The sequence below is a fragment of the Haliotis cracherodii genome, unplaced genomic scaffold, assembly GCF_022045235.1.
Source record: "Haliotis cracherodii isolate W230 unplaced genomic scaffold, xgHalCrac1.p SCAF_16, whole genome shotgun sequence".
Lineage (NCBI taxonomy): Eukaryota > Metazoa > Mollusca > Gastropoda > Lepetellida > Haliotidae > Haliotis > Haliotis cracherodii.
Genome location: NW_027266271.1, coordinates 20,745,756 through 20,761,224, shown reverse-complemented (window position 1 = coordinate 20,761,224; position 15,469 = coordinate 20,745,756). Strand labels below are relative to the sequence as shown.

The 15,469-nt window shown below is 41.6% G+C and overlaps 1 protein-coding gene across 1 annotated transcript in view; it reads right to left on the bottom strand.

Moving 5' to 3' along the window:
- The window catches only part of LOC139463461 (uncharacterized), a 73,063-nt gene extending 63,586 nt beyond the window's left edge, over positions 1–9,477 (bottom strand). Inside the window, exons 1-9 of the mRNA XM_071244729.1 lie at positions 9,354–9,477; positions 7,803–7,938; positions 6,725–6,790; positions 5,916–5,990; positions 5,120–5,182; positions 4,163–4,240; positions 3,526–3,594; positions 2,463–2,534; positions 490–567 (exon numbers count right to left, since the gene is read on the bottom strand). Of these exons, the coding sequence (XP_071100830.1) occupies positions 490–567; positions 2,463–2,534; positions 3,526–3,594; positions 4,163–4,240; positions 5,120–5,182; positions 5,916–5,990; positions 6,725–6,790; positions 7,803–7,938; positions 9,354–9,477 (761 nt within the window). The remainder of the gene's footprint in view (positions 1–489; positions 568–2,462; positions 2,535–3,525; positions 3,595–4,162; positions 4,241–5,119; positions 5,183–5,915; positions 5,991–6,724; positions 6,791–7,802; positions 7,939–9,353) is intronic.
- Positions 9,478–15,469: the final 5,992 nt, after the last annotated feature.

The window sequence follows — 15,469 nt, the reverse complement described above, 5'->3', positions numbered from 1 at the left end:
CGGCGAATTGCGGCGCCTTAGACGACTGGGCCACCCGTGCCCCCGTGTCAGTCATGAACGCAGTTGGCTGATGTCAAGGACGTTGTGTGATCTGTACTTGTAATGGCATGTTGCTCATATACAATTACGAACATTTACAGTGAGTTTGGTTTACGACCGCTTTGAACAGTTTTTCAGTTATATCACGGCGTGTCAGTTTAATATGGGAAGACATTCCGAAGTGAAGCGAGCCTTAAATGTAACAACTCTGATTCAATCAGTGAGCACCAAAGCAAGAGTCTAAATCAAGGCAAATCTGAGATTCGAAACCACGGTCATTGGATCCAGGCATGCCTAAGGGAAACAACTATGACCACCCGTGCACCGGAACAACTTGAAATAACACCAAGCACAGCCAGACTTAACTTGGGGACGCCTCAGCGCTAACATCGGTTTGTGGAAAGGGGTCTAGACAATCTGACTGTATATACTGATCTGATCTATACTCACAAATGTTTTAACGGCGAGTTCTTTAGATTCGTGAGGTGTTCTCTTGAGACAACTTCCAGGTCATTTTCGTTCATAGATCTGTTTGTAACAAAATACATAAAAACACAATGTCATATACATCTACAGTTTATAAACACATAGTGATGTCAGTTCTTTAATCTTTTCGGATTTTCTAGCCCATAAGAGGTAAGGATTCAGATGTTGGATTGAAGTGGATGTTGGTATACTTTCAGTTCATCGAGAAAATATATCGCTGAAACAAAAACGTGTTTTTATCACAGAAATCATGAATCTATTTTAAATATTTATCAAATAGTCAAATTTCATAAATGTGTTAAGTTAACTTCAGTGTCATCAGTGCTGAGAAGTATACTGTGATAACTCGAATATGATCGAAGACCTTCATTGTCCCATTAGACACCATATCACCTACGGATAATTCGATGTGTCGTTTAAGACGATGTTATTTTATTGTCCTAACAGAATCCTTATTGCCGCTTAACAGTCTAACATCTGCATTCTGCTTGTATCGAAGAACGTGTAAAACGATGTATTCTCGATGGTCTCCTCTCGAAAAGGTTAAACAGTACTGCAGAAATACCTTGTGTATATTCTTTTGACTCACACTAAAACATATAGCATATTGTGTGAATCAATGAATATGTTTGGGTCCTACGGCAAGGGAGAGCGAAAGTCACAACTTCGGTATTTGGGGTATTCGACACTGGTAATTGACAACGGTGTCATTGTCAGATTTGTTATGGAACGCATTATGGTTGATTGGTCTCGGGCTGTAATATATTACAAACGTCAGGTTTTAAGCCACCTTCAAAATAACAGATCACCAATCATGGCAGTCAATGTGTCATCACAGCGTGGTAAATGAACAACCGGACAATGCAATGAAACGCAAGACTGAGTCCCATGATTCAAAGATTTATGAATGCTTTTCTAAAGATAGGTTTGGATTAAATCCTAAAGAATGTTATTAGAAATGTCATAAAACTGTACAATTCGGAGCGTAGAGCAATTTTGTAATATAATACTGTATTACCATTCACATACCACCGTAGAACACGTGAAGATCCTTGTTAGAATTGATCTGCTGCAACAAATGCTTGTCGTATGAGGCGACTAACGGGATCGGGTGGTCAGGCTCGCTGACTTGGTTGATGCATGTCATCGTATCCCAATTGCGTGGATCGATGCTCATGATATCATTCACTGGATTGGGGACTGTCATTGTCATAATTGGGGATTAACTTTTCAGTTGGTTAATATATAAACAGTGAGCGTACACATTCTTCTTTCTATGATTCATTTCGAAAATCATATTCAGAGTTCAAGGTGATATATTTCTTTCGCCATTTCGTTTTGGATGTGTGACAATTGACTTTGGTATTCATGAAACCCAACTTCAAATGGACTTTTTTTTCGAAAGTAAAGTCAATATCGTTTGCAGTTTAGTTATGTGTGGAACTGTTGTTCCTTGTCAGAAGTTGTGGCACGTGATATCGTTTACAGCGCACAAGTAAAAAATAAGGCAAAGCTAGGCAACGTTCGTCGCGGAGAGTTGGTGGATGGGTGACTGAGAGCTAGGCTCCTGGGTGTATGTAGGGCTTCGGTCCTGCCTCACACTGAAGCCCAGGTTACATGTGGTGTTTCCTTAGACAAGTGACTTTGTTCGAAATGTGCCTCTGTTCACCCAGCAGTGAATGGGTACCCGGTAGGATGAGATTGTAATGTGACTGGTGACTTTCAAGCACCTCATAAGGCAGATTGGGTTGTATACTGCACAGGGAGCTGAGAATGAAATTTGAGTGTACACTCATCTACTTACCAGGTTAATAACGAAGGGCTTTAAGCAGGCTTTGGGATGTGGATTTGGCGCATTATAAACATACACTGTGGCATTATATTATTAGAGGTGTAATGTACGAGTATGTTCCCAGTTTGGCAGTGGACGTACTTACAGGAACCACAAGTTTGACATTTGTGCCAAGCCACTTCCAGGGAACTGACGAATCTTGTTTCTACTGAGAGCTCTGAAAATATTTGATAGAAAACAAAACTTGATCGAACTCAATATTGATAAAATGGTCAATAACAAAATGGAACTTTCCATGCCTTGATTCAAAACATTATGTAAGATCAAAATCGTCATCATATTACATTTATTGCTAAAACCATCCATGGTGATTTTATTAATATGAACCGACATTAATTAACACCGACACTTGGTTTGTAAACCTAGAATGGTGAAAACAATCAGTTGATAATTGTTAAAACGTTTTTGCGGTGTATTCAATTGTCAGACTCGAATACCTTTATATTTGTATTTTATTTTGATAAATAATCCACACCAATAACACGGAGACACGGTAACCATGTTAAAAATAGCATGGATATATTGTGGTGATTGTCATCTTCCCGAGGCAAGAGAGTTAACTGACTTTAAAAGTCCAGTAGAAACTGGACTTTTATAGTCAGTTAACTCACTTGCCTCGGGAAGATGGGTAATTGTATGATCATATCGTAGCACTCACAAAGGCGACAGGCCCGTGAAGGTTCGGGGTAGAATAGGGGTCTTCAGTAATCCACGCTTGCCGTAAAAGGCGACTATGCTTGTGGTAAGAGGCGACTAACTGGATCGGGTGGTCAGGCTCGCTGACTTGGTTGATGCATGTCATCGATCCCAATTGCGTGGATCGATGCTCATGTTGTCAATCACTGGATTGTCTGGTCCAGATTCGATTATTTACAGACCGCCGTCATATAGTTGCAATATTGCTGAGTGCGGCGTAAAACAACAAACAAACAAACAAACAAACACAAAGGCGACAGGGTATTATTTCAGCCTAATTGCCTCTGTATCTCCCAGTCCTGGCTACTGGTATTCATATATTGTCCACCCAAGTAGAAAGAGACAGGTGTTTTGTGAAACATTTTGTGAAACATTTTGTGAAACATTTTACTGCAAAGGGATACAGGAATACTAGATGAAAATACATCATTATACGAAAACAAAATACTTACAGCACCTCGATATTAGTGTTTCTTACAAATTCGTCCGGGAACCATTCAATCTCGTTACCTATAAGTGATCTGAAATACAGAATTGATATACTGAAAGAAATATACCGCCACAGTAAGCATACCATTTATATGTCATTTATAGTTAAAGTTAATCTGTCATACCGATTCTTTCATATAACTTGAGTTATTCTGTCATACCATAACAGCTTAACCAAAGTAGTAAGAAAGAATCGGGTGGACCGCCACTTTTGAGTAGTATATCTGGCTACACAGTAACCAATCACTCGAGATAACTTCTTGAGTGAGTTGGGTTAAACGCCGCCCCTAACAGTATTACAGTTATATCGCGGTGTGTCAGCTTAATGTGGGAGGAAAGCCCGAAGTGATGCAGGTCTCAGACGTTTACCACATCGGTAAAATCCACGAGCACGTATGGTGCTGACAAACCTAGAAACATAATCGGGGCGAACCGGAATTCAAACCCACAATCATAGGTTTCTGGCTTGCCCAAGGGACGCAACTTTACACAGCGAATCGCGGGGCCCCACACGACTGGGCCACCCGTGCCCCGAGATAACTTCTTAGACGGTTTCTTAAGAAAAAAATATATCTTGAAATACCTTCATAATATACTTACACTTTCAGCAGCGAAGACGGCAAAATCTGTTTTGTGTAATTGTGAGGGAAAAATCTGATCTTGTTGTTTACCAAATACCTGGAATATATAGAGAAAAGTAATATACACAATTCCTGGAATTCAGTGTACAGTGCAACCGATTCTGGTATTTTGTAAATGACTACTTTGACCAATTATTTGCCCGAAGCCATGGAATGATTATCTGTCGTAAAAATATAACTGAAGAGAGTGAGGAAAGTTTAAAGCCCCTTTGTTTGCTTGTTTGCTTGTTTGCTTGTTTGCTTTTTTTTGTTGCTTTTTTTGCTAACACCCACTCAGCTTAATGACGGCCTTCTGCTAAATAATCGAGTCTGGACCAGACAATCCAGTGATTGACACCATGAGCATCGATCCTCACAATTGGGATCGGTGACATGCATGAACAAGATCAGCGAGACAGACAACCCGATCCCGTTAGTCGCCTCTTACGACAAACAAGGGTTGCTGAAGATTCATTCTAACCTGGATCTTCACGGGTATAACGCCCCTTTGAATAGTATTATATTATTATAAGTTATATCACTGCGTATGAGTTTGATGTGGGAGGGTCGCCCGAAGTGCTACAGATTATGAACTTTTAAACTTTGGCGAATCCCAAGAGTACGGGTAAGATGCTGACAAACCTAGAAATATAATCAGGGAGGTCTGAGATTCGAACATTCTGGTACACCCAAGGGACGCAACTGCACAGCGATGACATAAGACATATAGAATATATGTTGCAATATTCCGAAAAGGTTGGAGAGGAATTCGATGAAACTATGCAGTCTTTGTTTGTCTTATACCAATATATTTCATGTTTGGCCATGATTAAAAGAACTTTAAAATAGCTTTAATTAATAGCAGCAGGGTTTGTTCCTTGTGATTAATAATAACTAGCCTTCGGAATCAGACGGGAATAAAATGTATGGCACTCACAGTTCTTGCATGGATGTCTTGCTGATATCAGGAACTAATCTGATGCCGGTACCATATATTTGTCTGGAATGGTATGTATGATATATAGTGAAACATAATATTTCAGTACATGTGTACATATGAATTAACAATACTACAAAATTTGTCACAGATTCTGCATACCAGAATATATACCAGAATAACATTGTAGAGTTCCAAATAATGTGCAGCCGTGTTTGATTAAAGAGGCATTCCCTCATCGGAAACCTATGTCTAAAATTATTTTGAATGGCTGGCAATAACTTATCGAACAATCAGGCAAAACATGATATGGAGTATGGAGCTAAGGAAAAAATAGTTCAAACAAGATGACCAAATTTATCTATTTCGTTTATCGCATGGATAGCTGTATCCAATATAATGATAAACTATATAGATTGTTGGAACAGTGTGTGTGGCTGCTTGTACTAGTCCGGACTGATGCCGATTTATAGTGCTAGCCCACTTAGATACCATGCCGCAGTTTAACATGAATACCCCACACAGACACAGTATACTGACTCCGAGCCGACCAGTCCTTGTTTTAGCCCCTTAATGCCGAGCGCCAGACAGGGTAACAACAAGTACCATCTTTTAACGTCTTTTGGTAGGACGCGGCCGGGGATCGACCCCAAAACCTTCCGCTCTCCGGGCGGACGCTCTACCACTAGACCACGGAGGCGGTCTATATTGGAACAGAAAGAGTGTGGAGTCTTAACGTCGAAGCTTACGTCGAAGAAAACGTTCTACACTGGTTATCGTCAATAAGTATACATACAATATCCTCAGGTTTGTTGCCTTGTAGAATGTTATGTTTTCCACTTCTACTAGATTCGGCATGTCGATAAGATGCCTGAAAAAAGGACATTGGTGTTAAAAGACGAGAAGATGTTTCTATATCAATCACACAGACGCTTTAAAAAACATTGATTTATATGGCCGTACGGTAAGTAATCGAGTCTGGACCAGGGAATCCAGTGATGGACATCATGAACATCGATCCCTGCAATTTGGATACGATTACATGTAATCAACCAACCTGACCATCCGATAACATTAGTCGCCTCTTAGACAAGCTTGGTTGCTTGTAGATTGAGGGGTAGTTCTGAAGTCTCCTCTTTGCAAAACGTGTATCGTCACGCCAAAGGCCCGGCTTCGATTCCCCACAGACCCTACCACCCGATCTTTTTAGTCGCCTCTTACGACACGCGTGGGTTGGTGGGACCTATATTACTACCCGGAACCCTCTCGAGTTACATACATTAGCGATACTGAACTATAAATGCAAAAACAGTAAACTACGGTTATAACGAACTTTTAATTCGTATAACCGTAGTTCGTTATAAGCATATATGCAGCATATATACAACAAATGGCCTGGACTGAAAAATGAGTTCGTTATATCGGTCAGTTCGTTATAAGCGTGTTCGTTACAAACGTAGTTTACTGTAATACTATAATATGTACATGGTGGAATGACTGAGATTGTAGCTATGGTCAGGATAGATAAATAAGTAAATGCCTATCGATGTAATGATATGCAAAATTATTAAATTTAATTGACATATTTGAGAAAAGTATCCTTACACTTCCTGTACGCCTGACGTGAAGGATTTCTCTGTCAATCTTTCTACGTTTTGACCCTTCACCTCCCTGGAAGTAAATGTGTTCTGTGTTATATTGAAGTCAGGTGCCATCGTAGGTCCTTCATAATCGTAACGGAACTACGTGCATATATGACAAAGATTCAAGGTTCTCATAGTGAAGGAATGAAAAACGTGGCAGGTTGGACTCTCTTACAGATCTTACAATTTAATAATACAATCGCCCTTGATCTCGTCTGCTCCTCAGTTATAGGAGCCTTTACTTGCCCCCCTTTAAATAATTGTAGTGTTTCCTATCAAGTTAAAAGACATCTTCCCGAAGCAACTTAACTGACTGTAAATGTCAAGTTTCCACCCTTGCTGACCTAAGCTGGAATTATGGAGTTATATCTTGGCTAGACTAACGAGTCCATGCATAGTCCAATCAAAATCGCGTTTCGAAATCGACATCCGGTTCGTAAACTGCCGTACAGTTTTTCGGTCGATTGCAGGATTTGCAAAGCATGTGTACCGGTAACGTAGCGTCAAAAGATATTTTCCAAATCTTTTCATGTTTTTAGTCAAGGTGCTCACTTGATTTGAAGCACATCCCGAAATAAGACCCGTTTTTATTACAATATAGATCTTGATTATCGGCCAGATCGTTTTCACTTGGCGCAGCCATTTTATTTGGAGCAAATGCAAATGATATGAGAGCTGGAATCTGATTGGTCAAAAGGAGGGATATAGAAGGGACATAACTCGTATTAGCCACTGTGACTTGAAGCGCGACGATCTTGCCCATAAATTCCAGCCTCGTTCTGCAAGGGTGGAAACTTGACTGTTACAGTCAGTTAACTCCCTCGCCTCGATAAGACGGTTAAAAGAAGGCAACGACAGATTGACAATACAAATGATTTGTAATGAATGAAATGTCATTCCTGACATACACCCTCATCCAACTGGGAACTAGTTCAAGAAATATCTGCTCTCTGTACGCATACGCAAGCACACGCACACGCACACGCACACGCACACTCTCACAGGGTAAAGGTATCAGAAAACAATGTGCGTGAGCTCACACTACACTGCCACTGCAGCCAACCAGCTCCTTCCCACACGAACAACCACCAGCACATTTCTTCTCGGTGTAGAAGTTAGTGTCTTTAAAGTAATTATCCTGAACACTGGGTTGGTCGGACCACAGGTAGAACCTTTCTGGAAACAGAATAATAATAATAATAATCATAATCATAATCATAATGAAAACAAGACATTCCACAGTTTTCTAAAACGAGCCAAGGATGTGGGACATAATCTCAATGTCGGTGTTGATTTTGTTGAAGGTTCTATACTGCTGGACGGTACAGAAATGAGGGTCAACCAAGCGAAAACCCAAATATTGTCGGTCCAGACTCAGTTTTTAATAGAGAGGCTATCTGAACGACCACTGCATCGAGTTTATATGCAGTGTGTTGAGAGAATCAGCAATCCTGCAGAGTCCTTCGCTTGGATGAAGTCGTCTGGCCTGAAGGCTTTCTGTTTGCTGCTCAGGACCCGTCACTTCCCACTCGAAACCGTCAATGTGTGATTTTGCATCAGAATGTAAATATAAAATGTAGATTATGTGATGAATTTAATGAGACTATCCAACACATTGTCAGTGGAGTCCCAGCCTTGGCACAAACACAGTATCTTGGTATGATGGTGCAGCTCGATCATTATATTACCGTCTTCGCCATGATTGTGGTTTTGACACAGAGGTCCATCCATGGTACGACCCTGAATATGTAGAGGGCGGCATGGAAAATGATAAATACAAAATCCTTTGGAATAGGCCCATTTACAGCCTCAGACGTATCCAGGCCAACAAACCTGATCTTGCCCTTTTGAGTAAATCCAATGAAATAATTTATATCATTGAATTTTCTGTCCCCTTTGACACTAATCTGATTGACAAGATTGAGGAAAAACATGGCAAATATGCGGACGCTTTCGAAATGTCACGCTTGCATCCCAAGTACCAAGTTGTCCGACTCCGCATTGTTCTCGGTGCCTTAGGTTTGGTACCTCTCAATATGTTGACTGACATTTGGAGAGTACCCGGGTTTAGTACCAGGAATACAGCCCTTCTGGCAATCTGGGTAATGCAAAAGGCTGCAGTGTTGGGGAGTCTTCACATTCTCCGAAAAGTTCCTGGTAGGTTTGACTAGGCAGCGCTTCCTGGGAGAAGTCCCATTCGCTGTCACGGCTGTGTGTAGAGGGGGCAAGGGCCCAGAGCTGATGACGAGCCTAACCAGCCTGACTGTGTCAGGATCACCCAAACCCTCATTGCTGCATTTTTTATTTTAATCTGTAAATAATAATAACGATAAACATTTGTAATGCGCCGAATCCACGAACTGAGGCATGTTCACAGCGCTATACTATTACCCCGGTCAATGGATAGGTGTGCACTCGAATTTCATTCTCAGCTCCCTGGGGAGTATATATCTAGCCCAAGCCGCCTGAGCTAGTGGGTTTACAGTCTCATTTCAGTCACGGTGTTAATGTATGGGTATACACTGTAAGCTATTTAAAGATAACGTTATAAATGGCTAATAGAGAGTATAGACGTCTGCCGGTCTATTCACCATTAGCATAGGCGATGCCCTCTGTGCCGTGCCTGTTGTTCCAGTAGTCGTGCCCATACCAGTTCTGACTGACCACCGTGTGTAGGGTCAGGAGGAGGAGGGTCAGGAGGGTCACACTGGTCATGTTGGCCGAGTGAGGTTACTGGATTCTCATGTCTGGAATGTAAAGGTAGAAGTTCCGTGTAGTTAAAATAAGTTGTTTTGGTATGGTGTGTCTGAATCATCACGGTCCCTTATAAATATGCATCTTTACTCCAGCAGTGTCGTGTCTCTCACAAATATGCCGGTCTGCTACAGCACAGTGTCGTGTCTCTCACAAATATGCCCGCCTGCTACAGCGCAGTGTCGGCCTCTCACAAATATGCCCGTTTACTTCAGCACAGTGTCGTGCCTCTCACACATATGCCGGTCTGCTATAGCACAGTGTCGGCCTCTCACAAATATGCCCGTCAGCTACAGCACAGTGTCGTGCCTCTCACAAATATGCCCGTCTACTACAGCATAGTGTCGTGCCTCTCACAAATATGCCCGTCAGCTACAGCAGAGTGTCGTGCCTCTCACAAATATGCCCGTCTACTACAGCACAGTGTCGTGCCTCTCACAAATATGCCCGTTAGCTACAGCATAGTGTCGTGTCTCTTACAAATATGCCCGTCTGCTACAGCACAGTGTCGTGTCTCTCACAAATATGCCCGCCTGCTACAGCGCAGTGTCGTGCCTCTCACAAATATGCCCGTCTACTTCAGCACAGTGTCGTGTCTCTCACAAATATGCCCGTCAGCTACAGCACAGTGTCGTGACTCTCACAAATATGCCGGTCTGCTACAGCACAGTGTCGTGCCTCTCACAAATATGCCCGTTAGCTACAGCATAGTGTCGTGTCTCTTACAAATATGCCCGTCTGCTACAGCACAGTGTCGTGTCTCTCACAAATATGCCCGCCTGCTACAGCGCAGTGTCGTGCCTCTCACAAATATGCCCGTCTACTTCAGCACAGTGTCGTGTCTCTCACAAATATGCCCGTCAGCTACAGCATAGTGTCGTGACTCTCACAAATATGCCGGTCTGCTACAGCACAGTGTCGTGCCTCTCACAAATATGCCCGTCTGCTACAGCGCAGTGTCGTGTCTCTCACAAATATGCCCGTCTACTACAGCACAGTGTCGTGCCTCTCACAAATATGCCCGTCTACTACAGCACAGTGTCGTGCCTCTCACAAATATGCCCGTTAGCTACAGCACAGTGTCGTGTCTCTTACAAATATGCCCGTCTGCTACAGCACAGTGTCGTGCCTCTCACAAATATGCCCATCAGCTACAGCACAGTGTCGTGCCTCTCACAAATATGCCCGTTAGCTACAGCGTAGTGTCGTGCCTCTCACAAATATGCCCGCCTGCTACAGCGTAGTGTCGTGCCTCTCACAAATATGCCCGTCTGCTTCAGCGCAGTGTCGGCCTCTCACAAATATGCCCGTTAGCTACAGCATAGTGTCGTGTCTCTTACAAATATGCCCGTCTGCTTCAGCGCAGTGTCGGCCTCTCACAAATATGCCCGTCTGCTTCAGCGCAGTGTCGGCCTCTCACAAATATGCCCGTCTGCTACAGTACATTGTCGTGCCTCTTAAAAATATGCTCGTCTACTACAGCACAGTCTCTGAAAAATATTCAAATCTACTATTGCTCAATTTGACGTCTCTCGACAATTTTTTGTAATGTCTCCGACGATGATTCAAAACATCGAAGTTCCACGTTTTAAGCTTAAAATGATTGGTTCTTGTATGATCCAGTACATAATTGGGACGCTTGCCGTTTATAATATGAATTAAAATAATACACTAAAACAGTTATCGATATGTACGATTACGTGATTTACGTGTGACCAGATCGTCTAAGGTGTTTCCACTCGTTGCACAGTTGTGTCTTTTTAACGTCATTATAACGTTCTTCCCGTTTAGCACTCTTTCTTTTTCATCAGTATTGCCGTTTACATTTAGCTGACATGCCGTTACTCAAGGAATGTGCTATTCAGCGTTGAACCAAACTCACTCACTCACTCACTCAATCACTCACTCACTCACTCACTCATCCATCCACCCACCCACCCACCCACCCACTCACTCACTCACTCACTCACTCACTCACCCACCCACCCACCCACCCACCCACTCACTCACTCACTCACTGTATGTTATTAATACTACTCAAAAGAAGTTAAAAAACGATTTGTTCATATGACTATATAAATAATCTATGAAGCCATGGCAGATATACCATAGTCAGATGGAAAAAAATCCTTAACTTCTTTTGAGTAGTATTTAACAAGATAATAGGTAGGCATTTCATAGATCATTAAAAAAAAACACCCTTCAGAGCATAACAGCTCCCCAATAATCAGTGCCTGTCGTTGCTAGGATTTTGTATCGAGATTAGAAATTGATTCACCTTTTTTGGCCTTTTATCTCCACCCCTCCCCATCCCCACCCCCTCCCCAGGTGAAGTATTCGGACAATAACCTCTCTGTCTTTGTGTATTAAGAAATACATTTTTTGTAGTTAATCATTTACTTTACATTTTTACATAAAATACCTGTCATGAGTTCATTGTAAGCCCGACAGTATGCCCAGACATGACCATGACATCCTGCTGACTCTGTAATTTGATATTACACTGCAGAGGGGTCACTCTACACTATATCAATGCCGATCAGACAACGTTAGAGATAAAACATGTGCTGAATAAAAGGAATGATAGTTTCATGCAGTTATTTTATTTGTTTGGCGTCGCCCTAATTTGCAATGTTAAATAGACTGTGTTTGATGTATTGAAATGAACTGACATCGATCCGCATTGTCGTGTTTCAATATTGAAATTTTCGTGTTATTTCATGTTTAGTTGCGGGGTTAACAAGAAGGCGTTATAGGGTGGTGATTTCAATTCACACTGATGGCATGAATATTAAACTAAAAAGCGATAAAACACATTTTCACAATCAAATAAAAGCGACAGAACCCTTACCATATTCGTAAGATATCTCTGCCGAAACAGAGTACAAATAAAAGCGACAAAACCCTTACCATATTCGTCAGACATCTCTGCCAAAACAGAGTGGATTGTACGATTCCGACTATATCATGAGCATGCGTTTATGAATCACTATTAAATAGTGATGATACCAGGTGTTCGCGAAAAGGTGAGCATATCCTGCGCCACCGGTGGCACCCGTCACAAACACATGCAAAGGCAAGTCATATGTTCACCTGAAAAAACACGGGAACATATGGTACAAGGCAAAATATTGGTTGTGATGTGTCTTGTCAGCCACAAGTAGTGAAATTTACATCATGAGCTGCCAATTCCACGTTCTGCAACTCGTTTCTATAGTTCCTACCTTCATGAAATGGCGTTTGTATAGGAAACTGAAATTGTTTTTAGTTCCTGAATTTTGAAACGTAGTGGACATTTTGGGAAACTGTTTTTTGTCTGTTGATGTTACTGAAATTTAAGGCATCGGTCCCCTTTTTTTGAAAATTGAAAATCCGTAAGCTACGGATATACCGAACTCAAAGGGATCATGAAATTTAGTTCGTTATAACCGTAGTTCGTTATAAGCAAATATACAGCAAAAGGACGGGACCACAAAACAAGTTCGATATATCGTCAGTTCGTTATAAGCGTGTTCATTACAAACGTAGTTATAATATAATGTTCAAAGCGGCGTTAATTCAAAAACTTGCACGCACTCCTTCACAGCCAACCTTACATATTTGGTAGCGGTACCTGGAATTGATACCTCGTAGGCATATTTGATAACATTGTTAGCGTCGTAGCTTATCAACAAAACATAGCACAGCATACCCTTTACATGAAGTCAGCCAGTATCATATTTACAGTATAATTACGTGCTGTCAGTCAGCAACATGACCTGTAAACATCAAACCTATCTCCAATAACAAGCCGCCTACTGATGCGAAGAGTTTGGTTATACGGTTATTTTAAGAGAGAACTTCTCGTCACATTAATTCTTTCATTTTAAAATCTAGTACGCATAGTCTTTCGCCAACAGTATTAATACTACGTTGCTGAACAATTGTTTATAATGATACTCGCAGTTGGGGGTACTCGGGGGGTTAGAGTGTCACTGTTTGTCGGTGTTGTGTTTACTTGTGTTTCACCTACCGTATTTGATTATACTCAATAAAAAATATGTTTGTTGGTTTGATTTTTACATGTTAAGGGGCCGTGTCATATCAACTCTTTCTACAGACTAGCCGAGAAGTACAAGGTAGACACAACCTCTTTAATACTGAAAAGGCGACGTTTCGGTATAGCTCCTTATACCGTTGTCAAGCAAGTGAGTGAGTGAGTGAATGAGGTTTTACGCCGCTTTTAGCAATATTCACGCAATATCACGGCGGGGGACACCAGAAAAATGGGCTTCACACATTGTACCCATGTCGGGAATCGAACCTTGTCAAGCAAGACTTCAGAAGTTGTTATCCATAAATTGTGCCTACTTTGTCATCCGTCAAATCTTAAGTTGTGTTTATCCGATACGTATTTAATATATAATCATATTTGGAAGTGTTAGGATAAGCCTAATCGTAAGCAGGGATTACGTCAAAAGATAGTACTTGTTGTTACCCTGCCTGGCGCTCGGCATTGAGGGGATAAAACCAGAACTGGTAGGCTCGGAGTCAGTATGCTGTGTCTGAGTTGGGCATCCATTTTAAACTGTGGTTTGGTATGTCAACTGGCTATCGTTAGTCCGGGTTGGTAGAAAGGCACACGACCCGTGAAGATCCGAGGTAAAATAGGTCTTCAGCAACCAATACTTCCTGTTAAATGCGACTATGCTTGTTGTAAGAGGCGACAAACGGGATCGGGTGGCCAGGCTCGCTGACTTGGTTGATGCATGTCATGGATCCAAAGTGCGTGGATCGATGCTCATGATATTAAACACTTGATTGTCTGGTCCAACTCAATTATTTACAGAACGCCGTCATATAGCTGGATTATTGCTGAGCGCGACGTTAAACAACAAACCGACCCACCAACAACCTGTACTTTAAGTAAGGGGTCTGGGTTTTACCCAGATCATTCATAAAAATATTTATACATATCATATATAATATAAATAAAAGCGACAGAACAGAACACGTCCAAAAGTCATTAGAAATCTCTGTTAAAAGCAGAGTCCATTGTACGATCCCAACTATATAATAAAACCCGTTCCATCGAATAATCGCTCTAAAAGCATGTTCGTATCCCTGAGATATCTGCTTAAAGCAGAGCTATTTTACGATTCCGACTATATCATTAGAGTGTGTTTATGAATCACTATCAGATAGTGTTAGTGTAAGGAGTTCGCGAAAAGGTGAGCGTACCCAGTCCTTCGGGTGGCAAAAGTCACAAACACATGCATCGGCAAGTCAATTGTTCACCTGAAGAAGCAGGGGAACACAAGTCAAAATAGGGAATTGACATCATGTTGTCACTGACGCATCAAATTTTGAAATGTCCCCCACATGTCTTCCAAAAAAACTTTTGAATGCTTTACTAAGACCTGAATGTTGTGACCTTGATCAAACAACTTATAAAACCCATCCGAAATGCTGTCTGTCTGTCTGTTTCCCTGTCTATTCGGGAATTATTTAAACTAATGAACTGTTGTAACAGAGTACTGATTTCATGTTAGGCCAGGTGACTTGCATCACTTTAGGACATCTGGACTTTATCCCCATAAACCAGAACCTCTAGTGTACGTCTCTATGTGCCTCAGGTGATGGGCGGTTGCTTTGTGTGGCGTACTGCAGTATAGCGACCGTTAAGCCAAAACAGATAAAAGAAAGTAAACAATCCTAATGCCTACCATTGTCACGAAGAGACCAACGAGAATCTACTAGTTCTACTTCAACTACAATGACAGGTACAGCCAACAAACATTTAACCTTATTGCAGTGTTTATATTGTTTTAAATAGGTTTGGCAGATAACGTCAAGTGTCAAACGTCCACGTTGACACAAATGTTAAAGACCCTCAACATGAATTCGTCTAGGGGCCACAATTCCCCGTGCAGAGGTGTGTCCCCTGGTTAAGTGTTTCGAGGTTTGTCAGCTA